This window comes from Rattus norvegicus, chromosome 12 (genome assembly GCF_021556685.1).
Source record: "Rattus norvegicus strain SHRSP/BbbUtx chromosome 12, alternate assembly SHRSP_T2T, whole genome shotgun sequence".
NCBI classification, from domain to species: Eukaryota; Metazoa; Chordata; class Mammalia; order Rodentia; family Muridae; genus Rattus; species Rattus norvegicus.
In genome coordinates, this window is record NC_141545.1 from 22818808 (window position 1) to 22845346 (window position 26539).

Here is a 26539-nt window from a genome sequence, read left to right on the forward strand (position 1 = left end):
TGAATGAACAAATGGATCTAGTCCACAAATATTCACAAATGCAGAGTGTGAGGCAGCTGACAACAGATTTGGGGTTAAGGAGCTGACTAGGTGAATACAGCTACTCATAGGGTTTGAAGTGCAGCCCCATCTTTGCCTTGTGGCTTGTCAGAAGTTGGGGTTTCCACAGCTTTGTCCTCACTGCCTACCAGAGGCTCTTTCTCCTCCTTCAGGTTTGGATCCTTCCCAGGTTTCAGCTCTTCTAAGGAGCCCTGGCTAGACTTCCATCTGCTGAAGAAAGTGGAGAGGTTGGGCTGCTACCCACAACCGTCTGACTCCGGTGTTCCAGAACACTTGTTGAGCCCTGTTCCTGATCCGGTTGTGGCCTCTTCATCAAGAATCCGGCTGGCCCAGCCCAGGCATCCTTCACCCAATTTAGTTTTCCACCTCTGCTCAGGCTCCTTCGCTTCTGCCTCTGGTGCCACAGCCGAAGTACCATAATGAGGGCCAAAACCACCACTAAGGTAATGAGCAGGGAGAGCAGCCACATGCCACTAAATCCTTGGTGTGGTGACAAGGTGGTTATGGGATTTGGGGTAGACATGGATAGTTTTTTACCCGAGCCTGGGGTGCCACCAATACCCATATGACTGGAAGGCCACATGTCTTGGAGCTTATAGTTACAGCCACAGAGGGTCCACTGGCCATGGTAGAGCTTGTTGTCACAGTCTCGGGAGGTGCACTGGTCCCTATAACGGTGTCTAAAGAGGTAGATGCCATAGTTCTGTTAATCAAAGATTAGTTATGTTGCAGGATGGTCACTCGCTACATCTGATAATTTTTGAAGTAGTATTGATAATGCCTTGGAGGAAATGTCCTGAGAGTTTATAGACACAGATACTGGGTCCTCCTGCTGATACCAGCTGGTGTCTCAAAAGAATACAATTCTGCAGTTCCCAAGGGGGTCAAGGAAGCTGGGACTGGGGTCTGCCTCCAGGGGCTGATACTCTCCTTTGGGTCCACTGTCCCTGGCAGCATAGCGATTGGGGACTTGCTATGCAGAGAAAATGGCAACATTGGCATATTCTACAGATTTTCTTGGCTCACCACCTGGGCCCAGAACCCCCAAAGAGGAGGAGAAGCAAGGCCATCTCCATAGCGACAGCTAGGTGTAGGAGTTGGGACCACCTTAATGTCTAAGGCACAAGGCCAGGGCGAGTACCTCCAGTTCTTCCTGAGGCATTGTCAGGACTGGGGCGCTTGATCTCCCTCTTCGAAAAAGAAAAGAAAAGAAAAAGCAGGCAATTAGATGACCTCACTGAATAGAAAAATAAAGTCAAGATCAGACATATGGTTGATCTGGAGTTGGAAGAATGATTCAGTCGTATGAGCACACCTGAACCATGAGAACCAAAGCCCTCCAGGACTGGAATTGGCCCTCTGTCCCCAATATCTTGAGTTATTCCCAGGCCAGAAGGTATAAGAAACTCTACTGTTTGGGAGAGAGAGAAAATGTGAGCTCAGTTCACAGGTCATGTGCTGACATGGAGGAGAGACCTAGATCCCCTCCCCCTCTGTCCTTCCACCACCACTCTCTGAGAAGACATGCCTGGGTTTATAGGAATGTCATGTGGTAGACTCATGCACATGATAAATATACCAAGGACCACATTATGTAATCCCCCTGCCACTTCCAACCTTCCTCAGTTAGGAGAAGAATGACAGGGGAAGGTGGGACTAGTGACAGAAAACAGTGGGCCATCAATCAACCCACAGGAGGAAGAGGTAGAGAAGCCATCATTAGGATGTGGAGGAGGCTAAAGACAGAGAGACAGAGAGACAGAGAGAGAGAGACAGAGAGAGAGACAGAGAGAGAGAGAGAAAGTGACAGTGTCCCCATTTCATATCTGGTGAGGCAAGATAATGACAGCGAGCCCCCAGGTCAGGTTTGAAAAGCATCAAATGCCACCTATCGACTGTGAACATTGAGATGTCTGAAGAAACGAAACCTTGTGTTGAGGGATGACTTTCAAGAGACAAAGTAAGTTAACTGTTCTGCTATATATGAATCCCCGACACAGAAGCAGGTCACCTTGGAATGATTTAGCTCCAGATTCTACACACACATGCATTAGCATGATGGATGAAAGGTCTGTCTCGTTTCTAGCACACGATGTTTCAGAGGATGAGTGTCTTTCCACACTGGACACCTGTGCCCCAACACAACAGGGACCCACCACCTTGTGGGAATGCAATGGCACCTGCAGCAGGTATAGACCAGACCTGGCTATCCAGGGCTAACTGAGGGTCTTTGGCTCCATTTTACAGCCCTGCATCAGTGGAATATCAACTTAGGGGCCTTAAGTCATAATTCTACAAGTGGTAGTCTTGCTCATTGTCTTCTCAGTGGAGCATACACACCAAATGTGTGAACATATTGTTCCTCTCATACTGAGCAGGATTCAAAGGCAAAATGCACATAATCAGTAGGTAAAACGAGTCTGTCTCATGATGTTCTAATCCAGCTCACATTCCCTATTACTGGGTCAACAATCCAACCCTAGGTGAATCCTGCTTCAAAATCACAAGGACAGCAGACATTGCAGGGTCAATAAAACTATGTCACTATGAACACTTTTCTTCCAGGAGGCAGTTATACTTGTGGTAACTTTTCTGACAATTCCTACTTAAAAACCAAAAATTCAGAAGGATTTTAATGCCCTGCTTTCATGGTTTGTATTTGTACTGAAAATCGTGGTAAAGCAGCCTTTAAGGATAGTTTCTGTCATCTGTGAGTTCGCTGTAGGTCACCTGCATTACTGTTTGACAAGTGTAACTCCCCAGTCAAACTATGAACATGGCACTGTTCCCAGAATGGGCCATAGCATACAATATGTGTGACAGACACTTGGTGCCGGAAGTGAGAACCACTCATGGCTCAAGCCACCCCTGTCTCCCTGGGTCAGTGGAAAATGATAAGTAGCATTTCACTGTAGTCTGTGAGGCTGGTGGACCTCACGCTGACCCCTCCCAGGGAACCAGAGAGCATCAGAGGTCTTCTACTTATTGCACTGTTCTCATGTCTCTTCACCATGCTAGACTAGAGTCAAGCTCAACAGGGGCTTCATTCCCTGCTAATTCAGCCTAGCTTGTTCCCTTGGATGGGGTTTTGAGGGATAGTAGGTAGAGACAGTGGGAATCTTGTTCATCCATCCATGTGTGTCACAGATTAAATGAGGATTCTATCTTAAGAGAGTCATAGTTCTTCCCATATTCCTGTCCTTCATTGAATTTCTTCACTTTGACATTCTGCTCACTGGGAAGAAATCACTTCACATCAACACTCACCATGAGCCTTTACTGTGTCTTCTTTTAATAAAACCATTGGATTCCCCTGATTTGCTCCTGTTCTAAGTTTGCTCTTAGCTGTTGGCCAAGGAGAGGGGCTGCACAGAATACCAAGGCCCAGAGTAGGGACCCAGCAAGGGAAAACACGTGCAAGCAGCTTGACACATCGTATGCCTGCAGGATTGTGGAGGGGAGAGAGTTGGGGGAACCCCCTTCCTGTGTTCTCCTGGAACCCAACAAGCTATACAGGTTGATGGCTACTTCAGAGTACACTGGAGCCTACCAGGCTACCTGAGTGTGTCCATGATGTCCACTGTAGCTGGGGAGATCCAGTCCATAGAAAGGGCCCAGAGTGCATCCAGCACCACCTGCCCACCATGTCTGGGGCCCTCACATGGAGTTCCCATTTGTTCCCCTGGCTCTGATCCATGAGGGGTGGACCCACTGCCAGTGTGCTCACTGACCCAGAGGATGGGAATCAAAGTAGATGAGCAGGGGTAGACCCAGACACAATGGGGTAGATCTCCCAGTATATGGGAGAGGCAGTGGCTCCTTGTCCGGCTACATTATGCATCCAGCGCCTCTTGAGGAGTAAGAAATGGGTTTGGTGTGGCTCAGGTGTGCACACCTTGGCTATTCCTCTTTCCACAGACTCGTGGAGGAGACGATGTTGTGGTGGCAGCTGATCCACGTCCCTTTCCAATCCTTGTCCCCTCCCTCCCATCTTCCCCTTTTCCACCCAGGCCACACACAGCCGTACATACACATCTCTTTTTGTAGGTCAGACTGTTCTCAAGGACAGTGTCCTCTCACTCAACAATTTCCCCTTGCACAGCTCTTCCAGCAACCACATTTGGACCACAAGCCGGGCTGGTATCAGAGTTAGAAACAGCACAATTGTGCTCTGTCCCCTCTCGAGACCCTTAGGGCATACATGTCCCACCCCCTGAGCCTGTCTTTCTGTCTCTTAGTCCAGAGATGGGAAGGACTTCAGAGGAACTGAACAAAGTGAGCCTGTAGGGAATGCATCAAATGCATTGGTTTTGTACCACCCAGTCCTTGCATGGGGCTGACTCTTCTCCACCTTCTTGCATGTGTGCCTGTTGCTGTGTGCAAGGTGTGGGTGTGGCGTGTGCTGGTCTGAGGGAGACTTTGAGGAAAGGCTGTGGTAGCTTAGCTGAAGAACTCATTCTTGAAGGCACAAGTATGTAGACTTCTAGGCCCCATCACGTTTGCATTCTTTTGGGGACTACAGACAAACTTAGGTTTTCAGCTGTACCCTGTCTGAGCACAATGAGGGGATCCTAGTGCTCAGCAGCTCCTGTGCCCCTCCCTTTGAACTCACCAGCATCTCCCCTGCTCTCTCCATGGTCTATACTCACCAGTACTGTTCACAGCCATCATCTAAATTGTCCTATCTTGCACATAAACCATATTTCCGAGTGGACAAAGCAGGTGCAGGGACCACATGGAGCCAGGAAGTCTCCTCATCCCTACCTCCAGGAGAAGTGACTGATCTCTGGCAGGCTACCCCCAGCAGCTACCAGCCAGCCCAAAATCAGAGTGCTCTGGGCAAAGTCACAGGTCACAGTTCACCCAAGGGCAAACTGGATGGCTACATTCAGGCTCTAAGCTGTCCCCAAAGCAAATGGTCGTTAAGAAGCAGTCCTCAGGGGGCCCCTGCTGGGGGTAGGGGTGGGAATGGGGGTGTGTATATGTCATAGTGCCCTCCTCTGAAGGTTTCATTCTTCTGGTCAGATCCCAGCATTCCAAGGGGGATCCTTGGAAAATGGGGGTCAACTAAGCTTTTCCTTGTGGAGATTCAAACGGAGCACGAAGGAAGGGGAGGTGGAAAACAGCAGGGTTTGGGGGGTGAACAGCTGAATAATGAATGAACAAATGGATCTGGTCCACAAATATTCACAAATGCAGAGTGTGAGGCAGCTGACAACAGATTTGGGGTTAAGGAGCAGACTAGGTGAATACAGCTACTCATTGGGATTGAGGTGCAGCCCCATCTTTGACTTGTGGCTTGTCAGAAGTTGGGGTTTCCATAGCTTTGTCCTCACTGCATACCAGAGGCTCTTTCTCCCCCTTCAGGTTTGGATCCTTCCCAGGTTTCAGCTCTTCTAAGGAGCCCTGGCTAGACTTCCATCTGCTGAAGAAATTGGAGAGGTTGGGCCGCCGCCCACAGCCATCGGACTTCAGTGCTCCAGAGCACTTGTTCCCTGTTCCTGATCCGGTTGTGGCCTCTTCATCAGGAACCCGGTCTGGCCCAGCCCAGGCATCCATCATCCTATTTAGTATTCCACCTCTGCTCAGGCTCCTTCCCTTGTGCCTCTGGTGCCACAGCCGCAGTACCATAATGACGGCGAAAATCACCACCAAGGCAATGACCATGGGGAGCAGCCACATGCCACTAAATCCTTGGCGTGGTGACATGGTGTTTGTGGCAGTTGGGGGAGATGTGGATATTTTTGTACTGGAGCCTGGGGTGCCACCAATAGCCATAGTGACTGGAGGGCCACTGGTCTTGGAGTTTACAGTTATAGCCACATAGGATCCTTTGTCCATGGTAGAGCTTGTTGTCACAGTCTCGGGAGGTGCACTAGCCTCTTTAAAGGTTTCTAAAGAGGTAGATGCCACAGTTCTGTTTGTCGCAGGATTACTTACGGTGACAGGAGGGTCACTAAGTACATCTGATAATTTTTGAACCAGCATTGACAATTCCGTGTTGTAAATGTCCTGAGAGGTTGTAGGCTCAGGTACTAGGGTGCTCCTGCTGGTATCAGCTGGTGTCTCAAAAGAATACAATTCTGGAGTTCCCAAGGGGGTCGAGGAAGCTGGGACTGGGGTCTGCCTCCAGGGGCTGATACTCTCCTTTGGGTCCACTCTCCCTGGCAACATAGCAATTGGGGATGTGCTATGCAGAGAAAATGGCAACATCGACATATTCTGCAGATTTTCTTGGCTCACCACCAGGGCCCAGAAGCCCCCAAAGAGGAGGAGAAGCAAGGCCATCTCCATAGTGACAGCTGGGAGCAGGAGCTGGGACCAGCTTACTGGATAAGGCACAGGGCCAGGGCGAGTACCTCCAGTTCTTCCTGAGGTTTTGTCAGGGCTGGGGCGGTTGATCTCCCTCTTCGAAAAAGAAAAGAAAAGAAAAAGCAGGCAATGAGATGACCTCACTGAATATAAAGATAAAGTCAAGATCAGACATATGGTTGATCTTGGGGTGGAAGAATGATTCAGTCATGTGAGCACACCGCAACCATGAGAACCAAATCCCTCAAGGACTGGAATTGCCCCTCTGTCCCCAATATCTTAAGTTATTCCCAGGCCAGAAGGTATAAGAAACTCTACTGTTTGGGAGAGAGAGAAAATGTGAGCTCAGTTCACAGGTCATGTGCTGACATGGAGGAGAGACCTAGATCCCCTCCCCCTCTGTCCTTCCACCACCACTCTCTGAGAAGACATGCCTGGGTTTATAGGAATGTCATGTGGTAGACTCATGCACATGATAAATATGCCAAGGACCACATTATGTAATGACTCTGCCACTTCCAACTTCCTCAGTTAGGAGAAGAATGACAGGGGAAGGAGGTGGGACTAGTGACAGAAAACAGTGGGCCATCAATCAACCCCCATGAGGAAGAGGTAGAGAAGCCATCATTAGGATATGGAGGAGGCAAGAGAGAGACAGAGAGGGGGAGAGAGAGAGAGAGAGAGAGAGAGAGAGAGAGAGAGAGAGAGAGAGAGAGACTCTGTCCCCATTTCATACCTGGTGAGGCAAGACAATGACACCGTGCCCCCAGGTCAGGTTTGAAAGTCAGCAAATGCCACCTATCAACTGTGAGCATTGAGATGTCTGAGGCAAAGAAACCTTGTGTTGAGGGATGACTTTCAACAGACAAAGTAAGTGAACTGTTCTGCTATATATGAATCCCTGTCACAGAAGCAGGTCACCTTGGAATGGTTTAGCTCCAGATTCTACACAAACATGCATTAGCATGATGGATGAAAAGTCTTTCTCATTTTAGAACACGATGTTTCAGAGGATGAGTGTCTTTCCACACTGGACACCTGTGCCCCAACACAACAGGGACCCACCACCTTGTGGGAATGCGATGGCACCTCCAGCAGGTATAGACCAGACCTGGCTATCCAGGGCTAACTGAGGGTCTTTGGCTCCATTTTACAGCCCTGCATGGGTGGAATTTCAACTAAGGGGCCTTAAGTCATAATTCTACAAGTGGTAGTCTTGCTCATTGTCTTCTCAGTGGAGCATACACACCAAATGTCTGAACATATTGTTCCTCTCATACTGAGCAGGACTCAAAGGCAAAATGCATGTAATCAGTAGGTAATCGAATCTGTCTCATGATGTTCTAACCCAGCTCACGTTCCCTATTACTGGGTCAACAATCCAACCCTAGGTGAATTCTGCTTCAAAATCAGAAGAAAAGCAGACATTGCAGGGTCAATAAAACTATGTCACTATGAACACTTTTCTTCCAGAAGGCAGTTATTCCTGTGGTAACTTTTCTGAAAATTCCTACTTAAAAACCAAAAATTCAGAAGGATCTTAATGCCCTGCTTTCATGGTTTGTATTTGTACTGAAAATCATGGTAAAGCAACCTTTAAGGATAGTTTCCGTCATCTGTGAGTTCGCTGTAGGTAACCTGCATTACTGTTTGACAAGTGTAACTCCCCAGTCAAACGATGAACATGGCACCGTTCCCAGAATGGGCCATAGCATACAATATGTGTGACAGACACTTGGTGCCAGAAGTGAGAACCACTCATGGCTCAAGCCACCCCTGTCTCCCTGGGTCAGTGGAAAATGATGAGAAGTAGCATTTCACTGTAGTCTGTGAGGCTGGTGGAGCTCACCCTGACCTCTCCCAGGGAACCAGAGAGCATCAGAGGTCTTCTACTTATTGCACTGTTCTCATGTCTCTTCACCATGCTAGACTAGAGTCAAGCTCAACAGGGGCTTCATTCCCTGCTAATCCAGCCTAGCTTGTTCCCTTGGATGGGGTTTTTGGATAGTAGGGAGAGACAGTGGGAATCTTGTTCATCCATCCATGTGTGTACAGATTAAATGAGGATTCTATCTTAAGAGAGTCATAGTTATTCCCATATTCCTGTCCTTCATTGAATTTCTTCACTTTGACGTTCTGCTTAGTGGGAAGAAATCACTTCACATCAACACCATGAGCCTGAAAGACCCCCTCCCAGAAAGGGAATTGTACAAGCCCAAGGCCCTCAACTATAGAAGTAAAAAGTAAGTTTTTAGATACACAGACTCAGAACTAAAATAAGCCTGGGAAAGTTCAGATGTGTCCAAGCTGTGTGGGACAAGCTGACCCATCATTTAGACGAAACAGACCATAAAAGAAAACAAAATACAGAAACCAGTCTAAATTATTGGTATTGCTTTATGGGCCACCTAACAAGAGATAAGCCCCTAGCCCCTGACATTCTGGGCGGCCCAACCTGCACGTATTCTCTTGCTGTGTGGCAACCTCATTTGAATAGCCAATTGGGTGTAACCATACATCCGTGCCTCACTTGAATCCACCAACCATGCATCTCCTTCTGTAAGCCTGCTTCTGCTCCCCAATACCCTATAAAAACCTGTCCCTGGTTCTGCTAGGCATGCCAGTCCTCTAGAGATGACTGGGACGCCATAGGTACCTGTGTACCCCAAAATAAACCCTCTTGCAGATTGCAGCCTGTGGACTCGGACTGGTCATTGGCCTGAGGATCTCCCTCCTGAGAGGAAGATTCTCTCTGAGGGTCTTTCATATGGGGGCTCGTCCGGGATGGGAGATCCTCTACCCAGAGACCGCCGACCACCCACCGGGAGGTAAGCTGGCCAGCGTTTGTCTTGTCCTGTCTTGTCTTGCTTTGTGACTTGTTCTGTAAATGCTTAGTTACTTGGCTTGGGTCTAGACCGTTTGTATTTGGGCGGGCCAGAGAAGGAGCTGATGAGCTCCGACTTCTCCCCCGCAGCCCTGGAAGACGTTCCAAGGGTGTTTGGAGCCCGGTTTTTCGGGGCTCAGCCCGTATCGGAAGGATAACTGGTTTTGGGTTGGAGGAGAGAGGAGAGAGCCGGATCCACTGAATTTTTGGTTTCAGTTTGACACCGAAGCCACGCGGCGCCTCTGTCTGTTGCTTGTTTGACTGTTGGAATTGTTTGTCTTCTTTGTGTCCTAATTTTCTTTGAACATCTGTGGAAATTGGTTACAGGATGCTTTGTCTTGGTCTTGTTTGTCTGGTTTGTTTTCTGTGGTATTGTCCAGTGTCTTTTTGGCTTTTGTTTCGTTTTTGGACTTTGGACAGACGACCGTGTTTAAAATCTTGGACGGACGACTGTGTTTAAAATCATGAAACTGTTTGCTTTGTTTGTCAAGGAGTTTTACTTGGTCCTCTTGGTACTTAACTTAAAAGTTAAAAATAATTTGTTTGAGAAAAATTGTTTTCTGCCGGGGAGTTTTATCTTTCTCTCTTGAGGCTCCTCCCCAAGGAGAGATGCCCCTCCCTTTGCTCCCCTTGTCCAGTCTAGCTGCTGTTAAGAGTTGTGTATGAAGAACTCCAGGTTAGTGAGTGACCCTGTCTGAAGCAGGTATTAACAAGAGCCTGAAAGCTTTACCTTAGATCCTGAAGAAAAATTCTCCCTGTTGCTTAAACATTCACAGCTTCTAAGGAAGGGACAGCACAGAGTAGGAAAATATAGGGGCTGAGGGTGGCAAGCATGTAGGCCTGCTAGCAAGCTGCAGGCTGTGCATGGACAGCAGCACAGCTCTGGCCAAGTCAGCATAAGAGGAGTTTCAAGGTGAGGAGGCCGGCCGAGGTTAACGCTTTGACAACAAAAAGATAGTGTGGAGTTAGTGGTTGTTTTATGAGACTTTTGGCCCTGAAAAAAAAATTCCAGTTGCTGCTTTCAGTGGCCAGACCTTCAACACTTGCTCACAGAAGGAGAGTGTTCATTAAGAGAAGTTCTTTAAGGGAGCCTGCCTTATCTGCTGGCCCTATTCCAAGAGAGGAGTCAGTCTCCAGCATTAAATTACTTTTTGTGTTGGTCATCATTAACATGGAGAGTGCCTTTGATCCTATGCCCACAGCAGCTAGTTCCTGCCCCTGTTGTCAAAATGCCCCAGGTTGGGGGACAAAAAGAGCCCCTAAAATAGTTTCAAAGAATCTACACAAACTGTAAAGAATTTTGTTTTGTTTTGCCAGTCAAGATTTAGAATTCAGGCTTTGGCGGTGGCCAAGATCAGGATTAATGTTTTCTTTTCCATGGGCCTTTAACCCAGTGAGACAGTTTGGTAAAGGGCTGCTACTGAGGTCCTGATAGCCCCAGGTGAACTGGTTACAATTCTTTTGTCAGCTACCTGGCATCTAGCACCCAGGTTCTAACCATCTCTCCATCCTTTTGTTATTAGTTGTTACTAGAAGCCTAGTGTCATTTGGAGGCTGGTTCTCTTGAGAGGCAAAGCCACAGAGCTGACACTGAAGAGAGATACTCCTTGAGGGAAAATCTAAGTCTAGAGAGATAGTCGATAACAGATCGGCTGCCTCTCTGCTCGCCTTTCTGTTTCATAGACAAAGCTTGTACTTATTTGTACAATGGCCTTTTTGTCCAAGAAGGCCCCCTGGTTTAGCTGTTTGCCCTCTTCAGTAGACCTCTATTCTCAAGATTCTCTTGTTTTCTCACCATCCCATTTGAGATGCTTGTTAGTAACTGTTACAGGTCTTCTTTACCACTGAGGAAAGACGGAATCCTACTGGAGGCCAGAAAGAATGTTCCAGACACGGATGGAAGGCCCTCACTTCTACCTGTTGACTTCAATACGCCTAAAGGTAGGGAGTGCTCTGGGTCTGCCGCCAGACTCCAAGGGTGGGTCTCTGAGGGGCTAAAAAAATGCCCCACCAATCTGGCTAAGATAAAGAAAAGATAAAGAGAGAAAGTTACAAAAATTTGAAGGGTTAAGCTAAGTTGCTGAGAGTTAGTGTAAGTTACAGAAAAAGTAAAGTTGAAGTGTGGTTACATAAGTGGACAGCATCTAATAGCTGTAGAGGAAGATGCAGAAGATATGAGAGAGACTGAAGAAGAAAAAGAGAAAAGAAGGTAAAAAGAGCAGGAAGCTAGGGAAGAAAAGAGACAAAAAGAAAAAGAAGCTAGAGAGCTAAAGAGAGATAAAAGACAGGAGAGGAATATATACTGGCCACAGTAGTTAGGGAACCTAGGAAGACAGTACCTGGCAACAGAAGAGAATTCCTAGCTAAAGATCAGTGTGCCTATCGCAAGGAAAAAGGACACTGGGTCAGGGACTGCCCCAGGAAGAACAAGAGGGGCCTCTCCAGCAGCCCAGAAGGCAAGCCTCTTGGTCCTAGAGTGCTGGCTATGCGCAAAGATAGAAGAGAAGCCCGCCCAGTTGTTTTGTGAATACGGGGGCCCAACACTCTGTGCTCCTACGCCCAAATGGGCTAGTGTCCAGCAAAAGACCTTGAGTACAGGGGACTACCGACAAAAAACGATACTCATGGACTACCCGAAGAACGGTGGACCTTGGCGTGGGCCGGGTATCCCACTTGTTCCTTGTGATTCCAGACTGCCCCTACGAGTCTAAACCCTGCAACCCTGCTCCCGGACCCCGACCTAGACACCCCCCTTCATGACTGTCAGCAGGAGCTCACTAAAGCAGAGGAGTGGCATAAAGATCTGACTGATCAGCCAGCAGAGGGGGTAGATGTCATCTGGTTCATAGAAAAAGATGGGCTGGGACAGCAGTGGTAGATGGAAACAGAGTCATTTGGGCTCAGGCCCTACCAGAAGGCAGCACTACTCAGAGGGTAGAGCTTGCTCCCCTCACCAAAGCCCTTGAGCTGAGAAAGAGACTTAACATTTATGTGGACAGCAGGTATGCCTTTGCTACAGCCCATCAGCAGAGGGGCCTGCTGACATCTGAGGACAAGAAAAGGAGAGATTCTGGCTATGTTAAGGGCCCTCCATGACACAGTCAGGCCGAGGAAGAGACTCTGGTACACCTCAACGAGAAAGAAGATCCTGCTACAATTTTTACAGGCAGAGGCCATGGTAAAACAAATGCATCAATGGACTCACTTCGGGGTAAGCAAACTCATCCAGACGTTTTCAAAACTAAATATTATGTCACAGGTCTCAAGTATCTCGTGGAACAGATAGTGCACTGATGTATACCATGCCAAAAGGTAACTGTTTTCAGGAAAGTTGACTGTGGTAGGAGAACCAAGGTAGGCCGTGGGGAACAGCCTGGATACTACTGAGAAGTGGACTTCACAGAGATAAAACCAGGAAAATATGATTTCAAATGTCTCCTAGTGTTTATAGATATCTCTTCAGGAATAGATAGAAGCTTTCCCCACCAAGCAAGAGACGGCCTCAATAGTCATCAAGAAGATACTAGAAGAAATCTTCCACAGGTCTGGAGTGCCCAAGGTAATCTGGTCAGACAATGGCCCTACTTTCGTTGCCAAGGTAAGCCAGGGTATGGCCAAGTATTTAGAGGTCGATTGGAAATTACGTTGTATTTACAGACCTCAAAGTTCAAGACAGGTAAAATAAATAAATAAAATTTTAAAAGAGACCCTGACCAAATTGACCATGGAGACTGGCACAGGCTGGGTGGTACTCCTTCCCTCTTGCTCTCTTCAGAGCAAGAAATACCTCTTCCAGACTCAGCTTTACCCCCTTTGAGATCTTATATGGGGCCTCAGCTCCTCTGACTGTATTAGATGATGTTACTGAACCAACATGTCATAGTAATAATGATTTGTATGCCAGGCTAAAAGACCTACAGGTGATACAGAAAGAAATCTGCTCACAGCTGACAGCAGCCTATGCCCCAGGGACCTCTGAGACATCTCATCAGTTCCAGGTTGGAGACTCGGCTACATACGATGGCACCGAACCCAGACACTCGAGCCTCACTGGAAAGGACCATACTTGGTGCTACTGACCACCCTGACAGCCATCAAGTCTCAGCCCTCACCAACAGCGTACTAGCTATTGGGGCTGAGAGCTGGGACCTAGAGGGACACTCAGATCTTCAAAAAGCTCCCTAAACTTACACATCAGATAAGTGGATACATCAGAGACGTGACTGGGAGGTTGCTATAATGCTCATTTGAGGAGTGTGTTTTAGAAACAAGAATTTCATGTTTGCCCTGGGTTCCCTCAGAATAGGTGTAAGGATAGGCTTGATTTTTATTACAAATGATGTAACATTGCATATGTTAATACTCCTAACACTTCTTGGGACTGTGCCTCAGGGATCACAACCTATATAAGTTTAGAAGTTCTAAAAGACCTTGGTGTATAGGTTCAGATAGTGTCCAGATTGGAATCCTGATGCTAAAGACACAAAATAAGACACAAAAGAGAGTTGAGAATTATTTAAGGCTATCTAGGTGCTGCAAGGGCAGCACAAGGACATCTGCGGTTGCCCTACAATGCAAAGCTTATAGAGAATTCAGAACTGCCATTGACTCAGATATAAAAAGAGTGAAAGACTTTTTAGCTGACCTCCAAGAATACCTAACCTCCCTCTCAGAGGTAGTCCTTCAGAATAGGAGAAGATTAGACCTGATATTCCTTAAAGAAAGAGTCTGTGTGCTACACTAAAAGAAAAATGTTGTTTCTATGCAGATCAGACAAGAATAATGAGAGATACAGACTTTCAGTCATTCAAACTTTTGTGCTGAGACAACAGTATCAGATGGTAAAACAACAAGAAACAGAGGTACCTTAAACAAGTTGAGTGGAAGATTCCACTAAAGGACAAAAAGAAAATGGGGGAATGAAAGACCCCCTCCCAGAAAGGGAATTGTACAAGCCCAAGGCCCTCAACTATAGAAGTAAAAAGTAAGTTTTTAGATACACAGACTCAGAACTAAAATAAGCCTGGGAAAGTTCAGATGTGTCCAAGCTGTGTGGGACAAGCTGACCCATCATTTAGACGAAACAGACCATAAAAGAAAACAAAATACAGAAGCCAGTCTAAATTATTGGTATTGCTTTTTGGGCCACCTAACAAGAGATAAGCCCCTAGCCCCTGACATTCTGGATGCCCCAACCTGCACGTATTCTCTTGCTGTGTGGCAATCTCATTTGAATAGCCAATTGGGTGTAACCATACATCCTCACCTCACTTGAATCCACCAACCATGCATCTCCTTCTGTAAGCCTGCTTCTGCTCCCCAGTACCCTATAAAAACCCATCCCTGGTTCTGCTAGGCACGCCAGTCCTCTCAAGCTGACTGGGACGCCCACAGGTACCTGTGTACCCCAAAATAAACCCTCTTGCAGATTGCAGCCTGTGGACTCAGACTGGTCATTGGGCTTGAGGATCTCCCTCCTGAGAGGAAGATTCTCTCTGAGGGTCTTTCAAGCCTTTACTGTGTCTTCTTTTAATAAAACCATTGGATTCCCCTAATTCGCTCCTGTTCTAAGTTTGCTCTTAGCTGTTGGCCAAGGAGAGGGGCTGCACAGAATACCAAGGCCCAGAGTAGGGACCCAGCAAGGGAAAACAAGTGCAAACAGCTTGACACATCTTATGCCTGCAGGATTGTGAAGGGGAGAGAGTTGGGGGAACACCCTTCCTGTGTTCTCCTGGAACCCAACAAGCTATACAGGTTGATGGCTACTTCAGAGTACACTGGAGCCTACCAGGCTAACTGAGTGTGTCCATGATGTGCACTGTAGCAGGGGAGATCCAATCCATAGAAAGGGCCCAGAATGCATCCAGCACCACCTGCCCACCATGTCTGGGGCCCTCACATGGAGTTCCCATTTGTTCCCCTGGCTCTGATCCATGAGGGGTGGATCCACTGCCAGTGTGCTCACTGACCCAGAGAATGGGAATCCAAGTAGATGAGCGGGGGTAGACCCAGACAGAAAGGGGAGATCTCCCAGTATATGGGAGAGGCAGTGGCTACCTGTCCAGCTGCAGTGTGCATCTAGCGCCTCTTGAGCAGTAAGAAATAGGTTCGGTGTGGCACAGGTGTGCACATCTAGGCCCTTCCTCTTCCCACAGACTTGGGGAGGAGACGATGATGTGGTGGCAGCTGATCTCAGTCCCTTTCCATTCCTTCTTCCCTCCCTCCCACCTTCCCCTTTTCCACTCAGGCCACACACACATCTCTTTTTGTAGGTCAGACTGTTCTCAAGGACAGTGTCCTCTCACTCAACAACTTCCCCTTGGACAGCTCTTCCAGCAACCACGTTTGGACCACGAGCCGGGCTGGTATCAGAGGCAGAAACAGCACAATTGTGGTCTGTCCCCTATCGAGACCCTTAGGGTATCCATGTCCCACCCCCTGAGCCTGTCTCTTAGTCCCCAGATGGGAAGGACTTCAGAGGAACTGGACAAAGTGAGCCTGTAGGGAATGCATCAAATGCATTGGTTTTGTACCACACAGTCCGTGCATGGGACTGACTCCTCTCCACCTTCTTGCATGTGGCCTGTTGGTGAGTGCAAGGTGTGGGTGTGGCGTGTGCTAGTCTGAGGGAGCCTTTGAGGAAAGGCTGTGGTAGCTTAGCTGAAGAACTCATTGTTGATGGCACGAGTATGTAGACTTCTAGTCCCCATCACATTTGCATTCTTTTGGGGACTACAGACAAACTTAGGTTTTCAGCTGTACCCTTTCTGAGCACAATGAGGGGATCCGAGAGCATAGCTGCTCTCGTGCCCCTCCCTGTGAACTCACCAGCATCTCCCCTGCTCTCTCCATGGTCTATACTCACCAGTACTGTTCACAGCCATCATCTAAATTGTCCTATCTTGCACATAAACCATACTTCCGAGTGGACAAAGCAGGTACAGGGACCACATGGAGCCAGGAAGTCTCCTCATCCCTACATCCAGGAGAAGTGACTGATCTCTGACAGGCTACCCCCAGCAGCTACCAGCCAGCCCAAAATCAGAGTGCTCTGGGAAAAGTCACAGGTCACAGTTCACCCAAGGGCAAACTGGATGGCTACATCCAGGCTCTAAGCTGTCCCCAAAACAAATGGAAGTTGAGAAGCAGTCCTCAGGGATCCCCTGCTGAGGGTGGGGTGGGGGTGTTTATATGTCATAATGCCCTCCACCGGAGTTTTCATTCTTCTGGTCAGATCCCAGCATTCCAAGGAGGATCCTTGGAAAATGGGGGTCAACTAAGTTGATCCTTGTGGAGATTCAAAGGGAGCCTGGAGGAAGGGGAGGTGGAAAACAGCAGGTGTTGTGGGCGGATGAACGGCTGAATAATGAATGACCAAATGGATCTGGTCCACAAATATTCACAAATGCAGAGTGTGAGGCAGCTGACAACAGATTTGAGGTTAAGGAGCAGACTAAGTGAATACAGCTACTCATAGGGATTGGGGTGCAGCCCCATCTTTGACTTGTGGCTTGTCAGAAGTTGGGGTTTCCATAGCTTTGTCCTCACTGCCTACCAGAGGCTCTTTCTCCTCCTTCAGGTTTGGATCCTTCCCAGGTTTCAGCTCTTCTAAGGAGCCCTGGCTAGACTTCCATCTGCTGAAGAAAGTGGAGAGGTTGTGCCGCTGCCCACAGCCATCCGTCTCTGGTGCTCCAGAGCACATGTTGCTCCCTGTTCCTGTTCCAGTTGTAGCCTCTTCATCAGGAACCCGGGCTGGTCCAGCCCAGGCATCCATCACCCTATATTGTTTTCCACCTCTGCTCAGGGTCCTTCCCTTGTGCCTCTGGTGCCAAAACCATCACCAAGGCAATGAGCATGGGGAGCAGCCACATTCCACTTACTCCTTGGCGTGGTTACATGGTGGTTATGGGATTTGGGGTAGACGTGGATATTTTTGTACCAGAGCCTTGGGTGCCACCAATAGCCATAGAGACTGGAGGGCCACTGGTCTTGGAGCTTACAGTTCTAGCCACAGAGGGTCCACTGGCCATGGTAGAGCTCGTTGTCACAGTAACCCGAGGTGCACTGGTCCCTTTAAAGGTTTCTAAAAAGGTAGATGCCACAGTTCTGTTTGTCACAGGATTAGTTATGGTGAGAGGAGAGTTACTAACTACATCTGATAATTTTTGAACTAGTATTGATAATTCCGTGTTGTAAATGTCCTGAGAGGTTGTAGGCTCAGGTACTGGGGTGCTCCTGCTGGTATCAGCTGTTGTCTCAAAAGAAAACAATTCTGGAGTTCCCAAGGGGGTCGAGGAAGCTGGGACTGGGGTCTGCCTCCAGGGGCTGATACTCTCCTTTGGGTCCACTCTCCCTGGCAACATAGCGATTGATGAGTTGGTACTCAAGGCTTCAGAGGTACTTGGGGACATGCTATGCAGAGTAAATGGCAACATCCGCATATTCTGCAGATTTGCTTGGCTCGCCCAGAAGCCCCCAAAGAGGAGGAGAAGCAAGGCCATCTCCATAGCGACAGCTGGGAACAGGAGTTGGGACCAGCTTACTGGATAAGGCACATGGATAGGGCGAGTACCTCCAGTTCTTCCTGAGGCTTTGTCAGGACTGGGGCAGTTGATCTCCCTCTTCGAAAAAGAAAAGAAAAGAGAAAGCAGGCAATGAGATGACCTCACTGAATATAAAAATAAAGTCAAGATCAGACACATGGTTTATCTGGGGTTGAAGAATGATTCAGTCATAGAGCACACCTGAACCATCAGAACCAAAGCCCTCCAGGACTGGAATTGGCCCTCTGTCTCCAATATCTTGAGTTATTCCCAGGTCAGAAGGGATAAGAAACTCTACGGTTTGGGAGAGAGAGAAAATGTGAGCTCAGTTCACAGGTCATGTGCTGATATGGAGGAGAGGCCTAGATCCCCTCCCCCTCTGTCCTTCCACCACCACTCTCTCAGAGGACATGCCTGGGTTTATAGGAATGTCATGTGGTAGACTCATGCACATGATAAATATACCAAGGACCACATTATGTAATGACTCTGCCACTTCCAATCTTCCTGAGGCGAAGAATGACAGGGGAAGGAGGTGGGACTAGTGACAGAAAACAGTGGGCCATCAATCAACCCCCAGGAGGAAGAGGTGGAGAAGCCATCATTAGCATATGGGGGAGGCGAGAGAGAGAGAGAGAGAGAGAGAGAGAGAGAGAGAGAGAGAGAGACTGTCCCCAGTTTCATATCTGGTGAGGCAAGATAATGACAGTGTGTTCCCAGGTCAGGTTTGAAAAGCATCAAATGCCATCTATCAACTGTGAACATTGAGATGTCTGTGGCAAAGAAACCTTGTGTTGAGGGATGACTTTCAATAGACACAGTAAGTGAACTGTTCTGACCAATGGCTTATGCTCTAAGATCAAGAATCGATAAATGGGATCTCATAAAACTGCAAAGCTTCTGTAAGGCAAAGGACACTGTGGTTAGGACAAAACGGCAACCAACAGATTGGGAAAAGATCTTTACCAATCCTATAACAGATAGAGGCCTTATATCCAAAATATACAAAGAACTCAAGAAGTTAGACCGCAGGGAAACAAATAACCCTATTAAAAAATGGGGTTCAGAGCTAAACAAAGAATTCACAGCTGAGGAATGCCGAATGGCTGAGAAACACCTAAAGAAATGTTCAACATCTTTAGTCATAAGGGAAATGCAAATCAAAACAACCCTGAGATTTCACCTCACACCAGTGAGAATGGCTAAGATCAAAAACTCAGGTGACAGCAGATGCTGGCGAGGATGTGGAGAAAGAGGAACACTCCTCCATTGTTGGTGGGATTGCAGACTGGTAAAACCATTCTGGAAATCAGTCTGGAGGTTCCTCAGAAAATTGGACATTGAACTGCCTGAGGATCCAGCCATACCTCTCTTGGGCATATACCCAAAAGATGCCTCAACATATAAAAGAGACACGTGCTCCACTATGTTCATCGCAGCCTTATTTATAATAGCCAGAAACTGGAAAGAACCCAGATGCCCTTCAACAGAGGAATGGATACAGAAAATGTGGTACATCTACACAATGGAATATTACTCAGCTATCAAAAACAACGAGTTTATGAAATTCGTAGGCAAATGGTTGGAACTGGAAAATATCATCCTGACTGAGCTAACCCACTCACAGAAAGACATACATGGTATGCACTCATTGATAAGTGGCTATTAGCCCAAATGCTTGAATTACCCTAGATCCCTAGAACAAAGGAAACTCAAGACGGATGATCAAAATGTGAATGCTTCACTCCTTCTTTAAATGAGGAAAAAGAATACCCTTGGCAGGGAAGGGAGAGGCAAAGATTAAAACAGAGACTGAAGGAACACCCATTCAGAGCCTGCCCCACAGGTGCCCCATACATATACAGCCACCCAATTAGACAAGATGGATGAAGCAAAGAAGTGCAGACCGACAGGAGCCGGATGTAGATCGCTCCTGAGAGACACAGCCAGAATACAGCAAATACAGAGGCGAATGCCAGCAGCAAACCACTGAACTGAGAATAGGTCCCCCGTTGAAGGAATCAGAGAAAGAACTGGAAGAGCTTGAAGGTGCTCGAGACCCCAAAAGTACAACAATGTCAAGCAACCAGAGCTTCCAGGGACTAAGCCACTACCTAAAGACTATACATGGACTGACTCTGGACTCTGACCTCATAGGTAGCAATGAATATCCTAGTAAGAGCACCAGTGGAAGGGGAGGCCCTGGGTCCTGCTAAGACTGAACCCCCAGTGAACTAGACTATGCGGGGAGGGTGGCAATGGGGGGAGGTTTGGGAGGGGAACACCCATAAGGAAGGGGAGGGGGGAGGGTGATGTTTGTCCGGAAACCGGGAAAGGGAATAACACTTGAAATGTATATAAGAAATACTCAAGTTAATAAAAAAAAAAAAAAGTGAACTGTTCTGCTATATATGAATCCCCGACATAGAAGCAGGTCACCTTGGAATGGTTTAGCTCCAGATTCTATACAAACATGCATTAGCATGATGGATGAAAGGTCTGTCTCGTTTCTAGAACACGATGTTTCAGAGGAAGAGTGTCTTTCCACACTGGACACCTGTGCCCCAACACAACAGGGACCCACCAACTTGTGGGAATGCGATGGCACCTCCAGCAGGAATAGACCAGACCTGGCTATCCAGGGCTAACTGAGGGTCTTTGGCTCCATTTTACAGCCCTGCATCGGTGGAATATCAACTTAGGGGCCTTAAGTCATAATTCTACAAGTGGTAGTCTTGCTCATTGTCTTCTCAGTGGAGCATACACACCAAATGTCTGAACATATTGTTCCTCTCATACTGAGCAGGATTCAAAGGCAAAAAGCACATAATCAGTAGGTAAAACGAATCTGTCTCATGATGTTCTAATCCAGCTCACATTCCCTATTACTGGGTCAACAATCCAACCCTAGGTGAATCCTGCTTCAAAATCACAAGAACAGCAGACATTGCAGGGTCAATAAAACTATGTCACTATGAACACTTTCCTTCCAGAAGGCAGTTATTCCTGTGGTAACTTTTCTGACAATTCCTACTTAAAAACCAAAAATTCAGAAGGATTTTAATGCCCTGGTTTCATGGTTTGTATGTGTAATGAAAATCATGGTAGAGCAAGCTTTAAGGATAGTTTCCGTCATCTGTGAGTTCGCTGTAGGTCACCTGCATTACTGTTTGACAAGTGTAACTCCCCAGTCAAACTATGAACATGGCACTGTTCCCAGAATGGGCCATAGCATACAATATGTGTGACAGACACTTGGTGCCAGAAGTGAGAACCACTCATGGCTCAAGCCACCCCTGTCTCCCTGGATCAGTGGAAAATGATGAGAAGTAGCATTTCACTGTAGTCTGTGAGGCTGGTGGACCTCACCCTGACCCCTCCCAGGGAACCAGAGATCAGAGGTCTTCTACTTATTGCAGTGTTCTCATGTCTCTTCACCATGCTAGACTAGAGTCAAGCTCAACAGGGGCTTCATTCCCTGCTAATCCAGCCTAGCTTGTTCCCTTTGATGGGGTTTTTGGATAGTAGGTAGAGACAGTGGGAATCTGGTTCATCCATCCATGTGTGTACAGATTAAATGAGGATCCTATCTTAAGAGAGTCATAGTTCTTCCCATATTCCTGTCCTTCATTGAATTTCTTCACTTTGACATTCTGCTCACTGGGAAGAAATCACTTCACATCAACACTCACCATGAGCCTTTATTGTGTCTTCCTTTAATAAAACCATTGGATTCCCCTGATTTGTTCCTCTTCTAAGTTTGCTCTTAGCTGTTGGCCAAGGAGAGGGGCTGCACAGAATACCAAGGCCCAGAGTAGGGACCCATCAAGGGAAAAGAAGTGCAAGCAGCTTGACACATCGTATGCCTGCAGGATTGTGGAGGGGAGAGAGTTAGGGGAAGCCCCTTCCTGTGTTCTCCTGGAACCCAACAAGTTATACAGGTTGATGGCTACTTCAGAGTACACTGGAGCCTACCAGGCTAACTGAGTGTGTCCATGATGTCCACTGTAGCTGGGGAGATCCAGTCCATAGAAAGGGCCCAGAGTGCATCCAGCACCACCTGCCCACCATGTCTGGGGCCCTCACATGGAGTTCCCATTTGTTCCCCTGGCTCTGATCCATGAGGGGTGGACCCACTGCCAGTGTGCTCACTGACCCAGAGAATGGGAATCCAAGTAGATGAGCGGGGGTAGACCCAGACAGAAAGGGGAGATCTCCCAGTATATGGGAGAGGCAGTGGCTACCTGTCCAGCTGCAGTGTGCATCTAGCGCCTCTTGAGCAGTAAGAAATGGGTTCGGTGTGGCTCAGGTGTGCACATCTTGGCCCTTCCTCTTCCCACAGACTTGGGGAGGAGACGATGATGTGGTGGCAGCTGATCTCAGTCCCTTTCCATTCCTTCTTCCCTCCCTCCCACCTTCCCCTTTTCCACCCAGGCCACACACAGCCGTACATACACATCTCTTTTTGTAGGTCAGACTGTTCTCAAGGACAGTGTCCTCTCACTCAACAACTTCCCCTTGGACAGCTCTTCCAGCAACCACATTTGGACCAGGAGCCGGGCTGGTATCAGAGTCAGAAACAGCACAATTGTGCTCTGTCCCCTCTCGAGACCCTTAGGGTATCCATGTCCCACCCCCTGAGCCTGTCTTTTCATCTCTTAGTCCAGAGATGGGAAAGACTTCAGAGGAACTGGACAAAGTGAGCCTGTAGGGAACGCATCAAAAGCGGTGGTTTTGCACCACCCAGTCTGTGGGGGGCTGACTCTTCTCCACCTTCTTGCATGTGTGCCTGTTGGTGTGTGCAAGGTGTGGGTGTGGCATGTGCTGGTCTGAGGGAGCCTTTGAGGAAAGGCTGTGGTAGCTTAGCTGAAGAACTCATTCTTGATGGCACAAGTATGTAGACCTCTAGTCCCCATCACATTTGCATTCTTTTGGGGACTACAGACAAACTTAGGTTTTCAGCTGTACCCTTTCTGAGCACAATGAGGGGATCCGAGAGCACAGTAACTCCCGTGCCCCTCCCTGTGAACTCACCAGCATCTCCCCTGCTCTCTCCATGGTCTATACTCACCAGTACTGTTCACAGCCATCATCTAAATTGTCCTATCTTGCACATAAACCATATTTCTGAGTGGACAAAGCAGGTGCAGGGACCACATGGAGCCAGGAAGTCTCCTCATCCCTACCCCCAGGAGAAGTGACTGATCTCTGGCAGGCTCCCCCCAGCAGCGACCAGCCAGCTCAAAATCAGAGTGCTCTGGGAAAAGTCAGAGGTCACAGTTGACCCAAGGGCAAACTGGATGGCTACATCCAGACTCTAAGCTGTCCCCAAAGCAAATGGTAGTTAAGAAGCAGTCCTCAGGGGGCCACTGCTGGGGGTGGAGGTGTGGGTGTGTATATGTCAGAGTGCCCTCCTCCAGAGTTTTCATTCTTCTGGTCAGATCCCAGCATTCCAAGGGGGATCCTTGGAAAATGGGGGTCAACTAAGCTTATCCTTCTGGAGATTCAGAGGGAGCCCGAAGGAAAGGGAGGTGGAAAACAGCGGGGTTTTGGGGTGGATGAACCGCTGAATAATGAATGAACAAATGGATCTGGTCCACAAATATTCACAAATGCAGAGTGTGAGGCAGCTGACAACAGATTTGGGGTTAAGGAGCAGACTAGGTGAATACAGCTACTCATTTGGATTGAGGTGCAGCCCCATCTTTGCCTTGTGGCTTGTCACAATTTGGGGTTTCCACAGGTTTGTCCTCACGGCATACCAGAGGCTCGTCCTCCCCCTTCAGGTTGGGATCGGTCCCAGGTTTCCGCTCTTCTCCTTCTAAGCAGCCCTGGCGAGACTTCCGTATGCTGAAGAAAGTGGAGAGGTTGGGCCGCCGCCCACAGCAGTCTGTCTCCATTGCTCCAGAGCACTTGTTGCCCCCTAATCCTGATCTGGTTGTGGCCTCTTCATCAGGAACCCGGGCTAGCCCAGCACAGGCATCCATCACCCTATTTCGTTTTCCACATCCTCTCAGGAGCCTTCGCTTCTGCCTCTGGTGCCCCACCAGCAGTACCACCACGAGGGCCACAACCACCACCAAGACAATGAGCATGGGAAGCAGCCACAAGCCAATTAATCCGTGGCGTCGTGACATGGCGGTTATGGGATTTGGGGTAGACGTGGATATTTTTGTACCGGAGACTGGGGTGCCACCGGCTGCACTAGAACTCTCCACAGAACCGGTTGCTACGGTGACAGAGAGTCCATGCGTCTCATTGGAGGGCGCCAGAGACCCAGTAGCCATTGTGACTGGAGGACCACTGGTCTTGAAGCTTACAGTTATAGCCACAGAGGGTCCACTGGCCTTGGTAGAGCTTGTTGTCACAGTCACGGGAGGTACACTAGTCCCTTTAAAGGTTTCTAAATAGGTAAATGCCACAGTTCTTTTGTCACAGGAATAGTTATGGTGACAGGAGGGTCAATGGCTTAATCTGATAATTTTTGAAGCAGTATTGATGATGCCTTGGTGGAAATGTCCTGAGAGGTTATAGGCTCAGGTACTGGGGTGCCTCTGCTGGTACCAGCTGGTGTCTCAAAAGAAGACAATCATGGAGCTCCCAAGTGGGTCGAGGAAGCTGGGACTGGGGTCTGCCTCCAGGGGCTGATACTCTCCTTTGGGTCCACTCTCCCTGGCAACATAGTGTTAGATGAGTTGGTACTCAAACCTTCAGAGGTACTTGGGGACATGCTATGCAGAGTAAATGGCAACATCGGCATATTCTGCAGATTTTCATGGCTCACCACGTGGGCCCAGAAGCCCCCAAAGAGGAGGAGAAGCAAGGCCATCTCCATAGCGACAGCTGGTAGCAGTAATTGGGACCAGCTTAATGGCTAAGGCACATGGCCAGGGCGAGTACCTCCAGTTCTTCCTGAGGTTTTGTCAGGACTGGGGTGGTTGATCTCCCTCTTAGATAAAGAAAACAAAAGAAAAAGCAGGCAATTAGATGACCTCATTGAATATAAAAATAAAGTCAAGATCAGACACATGGTTTATCTGGGGTTGAAGAATGATTCAGTCATAGAGCACACCTGAACCAAGAGAACCAAATCCCTCCAGGACTGGAATTGCCCCTCTGTCCCCAATATCTTGAGTTATTCCCAGGCCAGAAGGGATAAGAAACTCTACTGTTTGGGGGAGAGAGAAAATGAGCTCAGTTCACAGGTCATGTGCTGAATTGCAGGAGAGACCTAGATCCCCTCCCCCTCTGTCCTTCCACCACCACTCTCTCAGAGGACATGCCTGAGTTTCATAGGAATGTCATGTGGTAGACTCATGCACATGATAAATATACCAAGGACCACATTATGTAATCCCCCTGCCACTTCCAACCTTCCTCAGTTAGGAGAAGAATGACAGGGGAAGGAGGTGGGACTAGTGACAGAAAACAGTGGGCCATCAATCAACCCCTAGGAGGAAGAGTTGGAGAAGCCATCATTAGGAGGTGAGAGAGAGAGAGAGAGAGAGAGAGAGAGAGAGACAGAGACAGAGACAGAGACAGAGAGACAGAGAGAGACAGAGAGAGACAGAGAGAGACAGAGAGAGACAGAGAGAGACAGAGAGAGACAGAGAGAGACAGAAAGAGAGAGAGACTCTGTCCCCATTTTCATATCTGGTGAGGCAAGTCAATGACAGCGGGCCCCCAGGTCAGGTTTGAAAAGCATCAAATGCCACCTATCAACTGTGAGCATTGAGATGTCTGTGGCAAAGAAACCTTGTGTTGAGGGATGACTTTCAAGAGACAAAGTAAGTGAACTGTTCTGCTATATATGAATCCCCGACACAGAAGCAGGTCATCTTGGAATGGTTTAGCACCAGATTTTACACACACATGCATTAGCATGATGGATGAAAGGTCTGTCTCGTTTCTAGCACACGATGTTTCAGAGGATGAGTGTCTTTCCACACTGGACACCTGTGCCCCAACACAACAGGGACCCACCACCTTGTGGGAATGCGATGGCACCTCCAGCAGGTATAGACCAGACCTGGCTATCCAGGGCTAACTGAGGGTCTTTGGCTCCATTTTACAGCCCTGCATCAGTGGAATTTCAACTTAGGGGCCTTAAGTCATAATTCTACAAGTGGTAGTCTTGCTCATTGTCTTCTCAGTGGAGCATACACACCAAATGTCTGAACATATTGTTCCTCTCATACTGAGCAGGATTCAAAGGCAAAATGCACATAATCAGTAGGTAATCGAATCTGTCTCATGATGTTCTAATCCAGCTCACATTCCCTATTACTGGGTCAACAATCCAACCCTAGGTGAATTCTGCTTCAAAATCAGAAGAAAAGCAGACATTGCAGGGTCAATAAAACTATGTCACCTGAACACTTTCCTTCCAGAAGGCAGTTATTCCTGTGGTAACTTTTCTGACAATTCCTACTTAAAAACCAAAAATTCAGAAGGATCTTCATGCCCTGCATTCATGGTTTGTATGTGTAATGAAAATCATGGTAGAGCAAGCTTTAAGGATAGTTTCCGTCATCTGTGAGTTCGCTGTAGGTCACCTGCATTACTGTTTGACAAGTGTAACTCCCCAGTCAAACTATGAACATGGCACTGTTCCCAGAATGGGCCATAGCATACAATATGTGTGACAGACACGTGGTGCCAGAAGTGAGAACCACTCATGGCTCAAGCCACCCCTGTCTCCCTGGGTCAGTGGAAAATGATGAGAAGTAGCATTTCACTG

The 26539-nt window shown here is 48.0% G+C and overlaps 1 protein-coding gene, 1 long non-coding RNA gene and 3 pseudogenes across 3 annotated transcripts; 1 reads left to right on the forward strand and 4 right to left on the reverse strand.

The window, feature by feature from the left end:
- Positions 1-26: 26 nt before the first annotated feature.
- Spn-ps8 (sialophorin, pseudogene 8) lies at positions 27-1136 on the reverse strand (annotated as a pseudogene).
- A 4095-nt stretch (positions 1137-5231) lies between these two features.
- Spnl1 (sialophorin like 1) lies at positions 5232-16378 on the reverse strand. Its single transcript, NM_001013868.1, is given in 2 exon segments — positions 5232-6468; positions 16122-16378. A coding segment is annotated over 1 exon segment (1035 nt). The 5' UTR covers positions 6355-6468; positions 16122-16378; the 3' UTR covers positions 5232-5319.
- Positions 12256-12854, forward strand: LOC148002223 (uncharacterized). Its single transcript, XR_015634697.1, has 3 exons — positions 12256-12434; positions 12516-12568; positions 12699-12854. It is a non-coding gene; the product is annotated as an uncharacterized LOC148002223 (long non-coding RNA).
- A 349-nt stretch (positions 16379-16727) lies between the features above and the next one.
- Spn-ps5 (sialophorin, pseudogene 5) lies at positions 16728-17810 on the reverse strand (annotated as a pseudogene).
- A 5579-nt stretch (positions 17811-23389) lies between these two features.
- Positions 23390-24634, reverse strand: Spn-ps3 (sialophorin, pseudogene 3; annotated as a pseudogene). Its single transcript, XR_015634692.1, has one exon. The product of XR_015634692.1 is annotated as a sialophorin, pseudogene 3 (transcript).
- Between the last annotated feature and the right edge of the window lie 1905 nt (positions 24635-26539).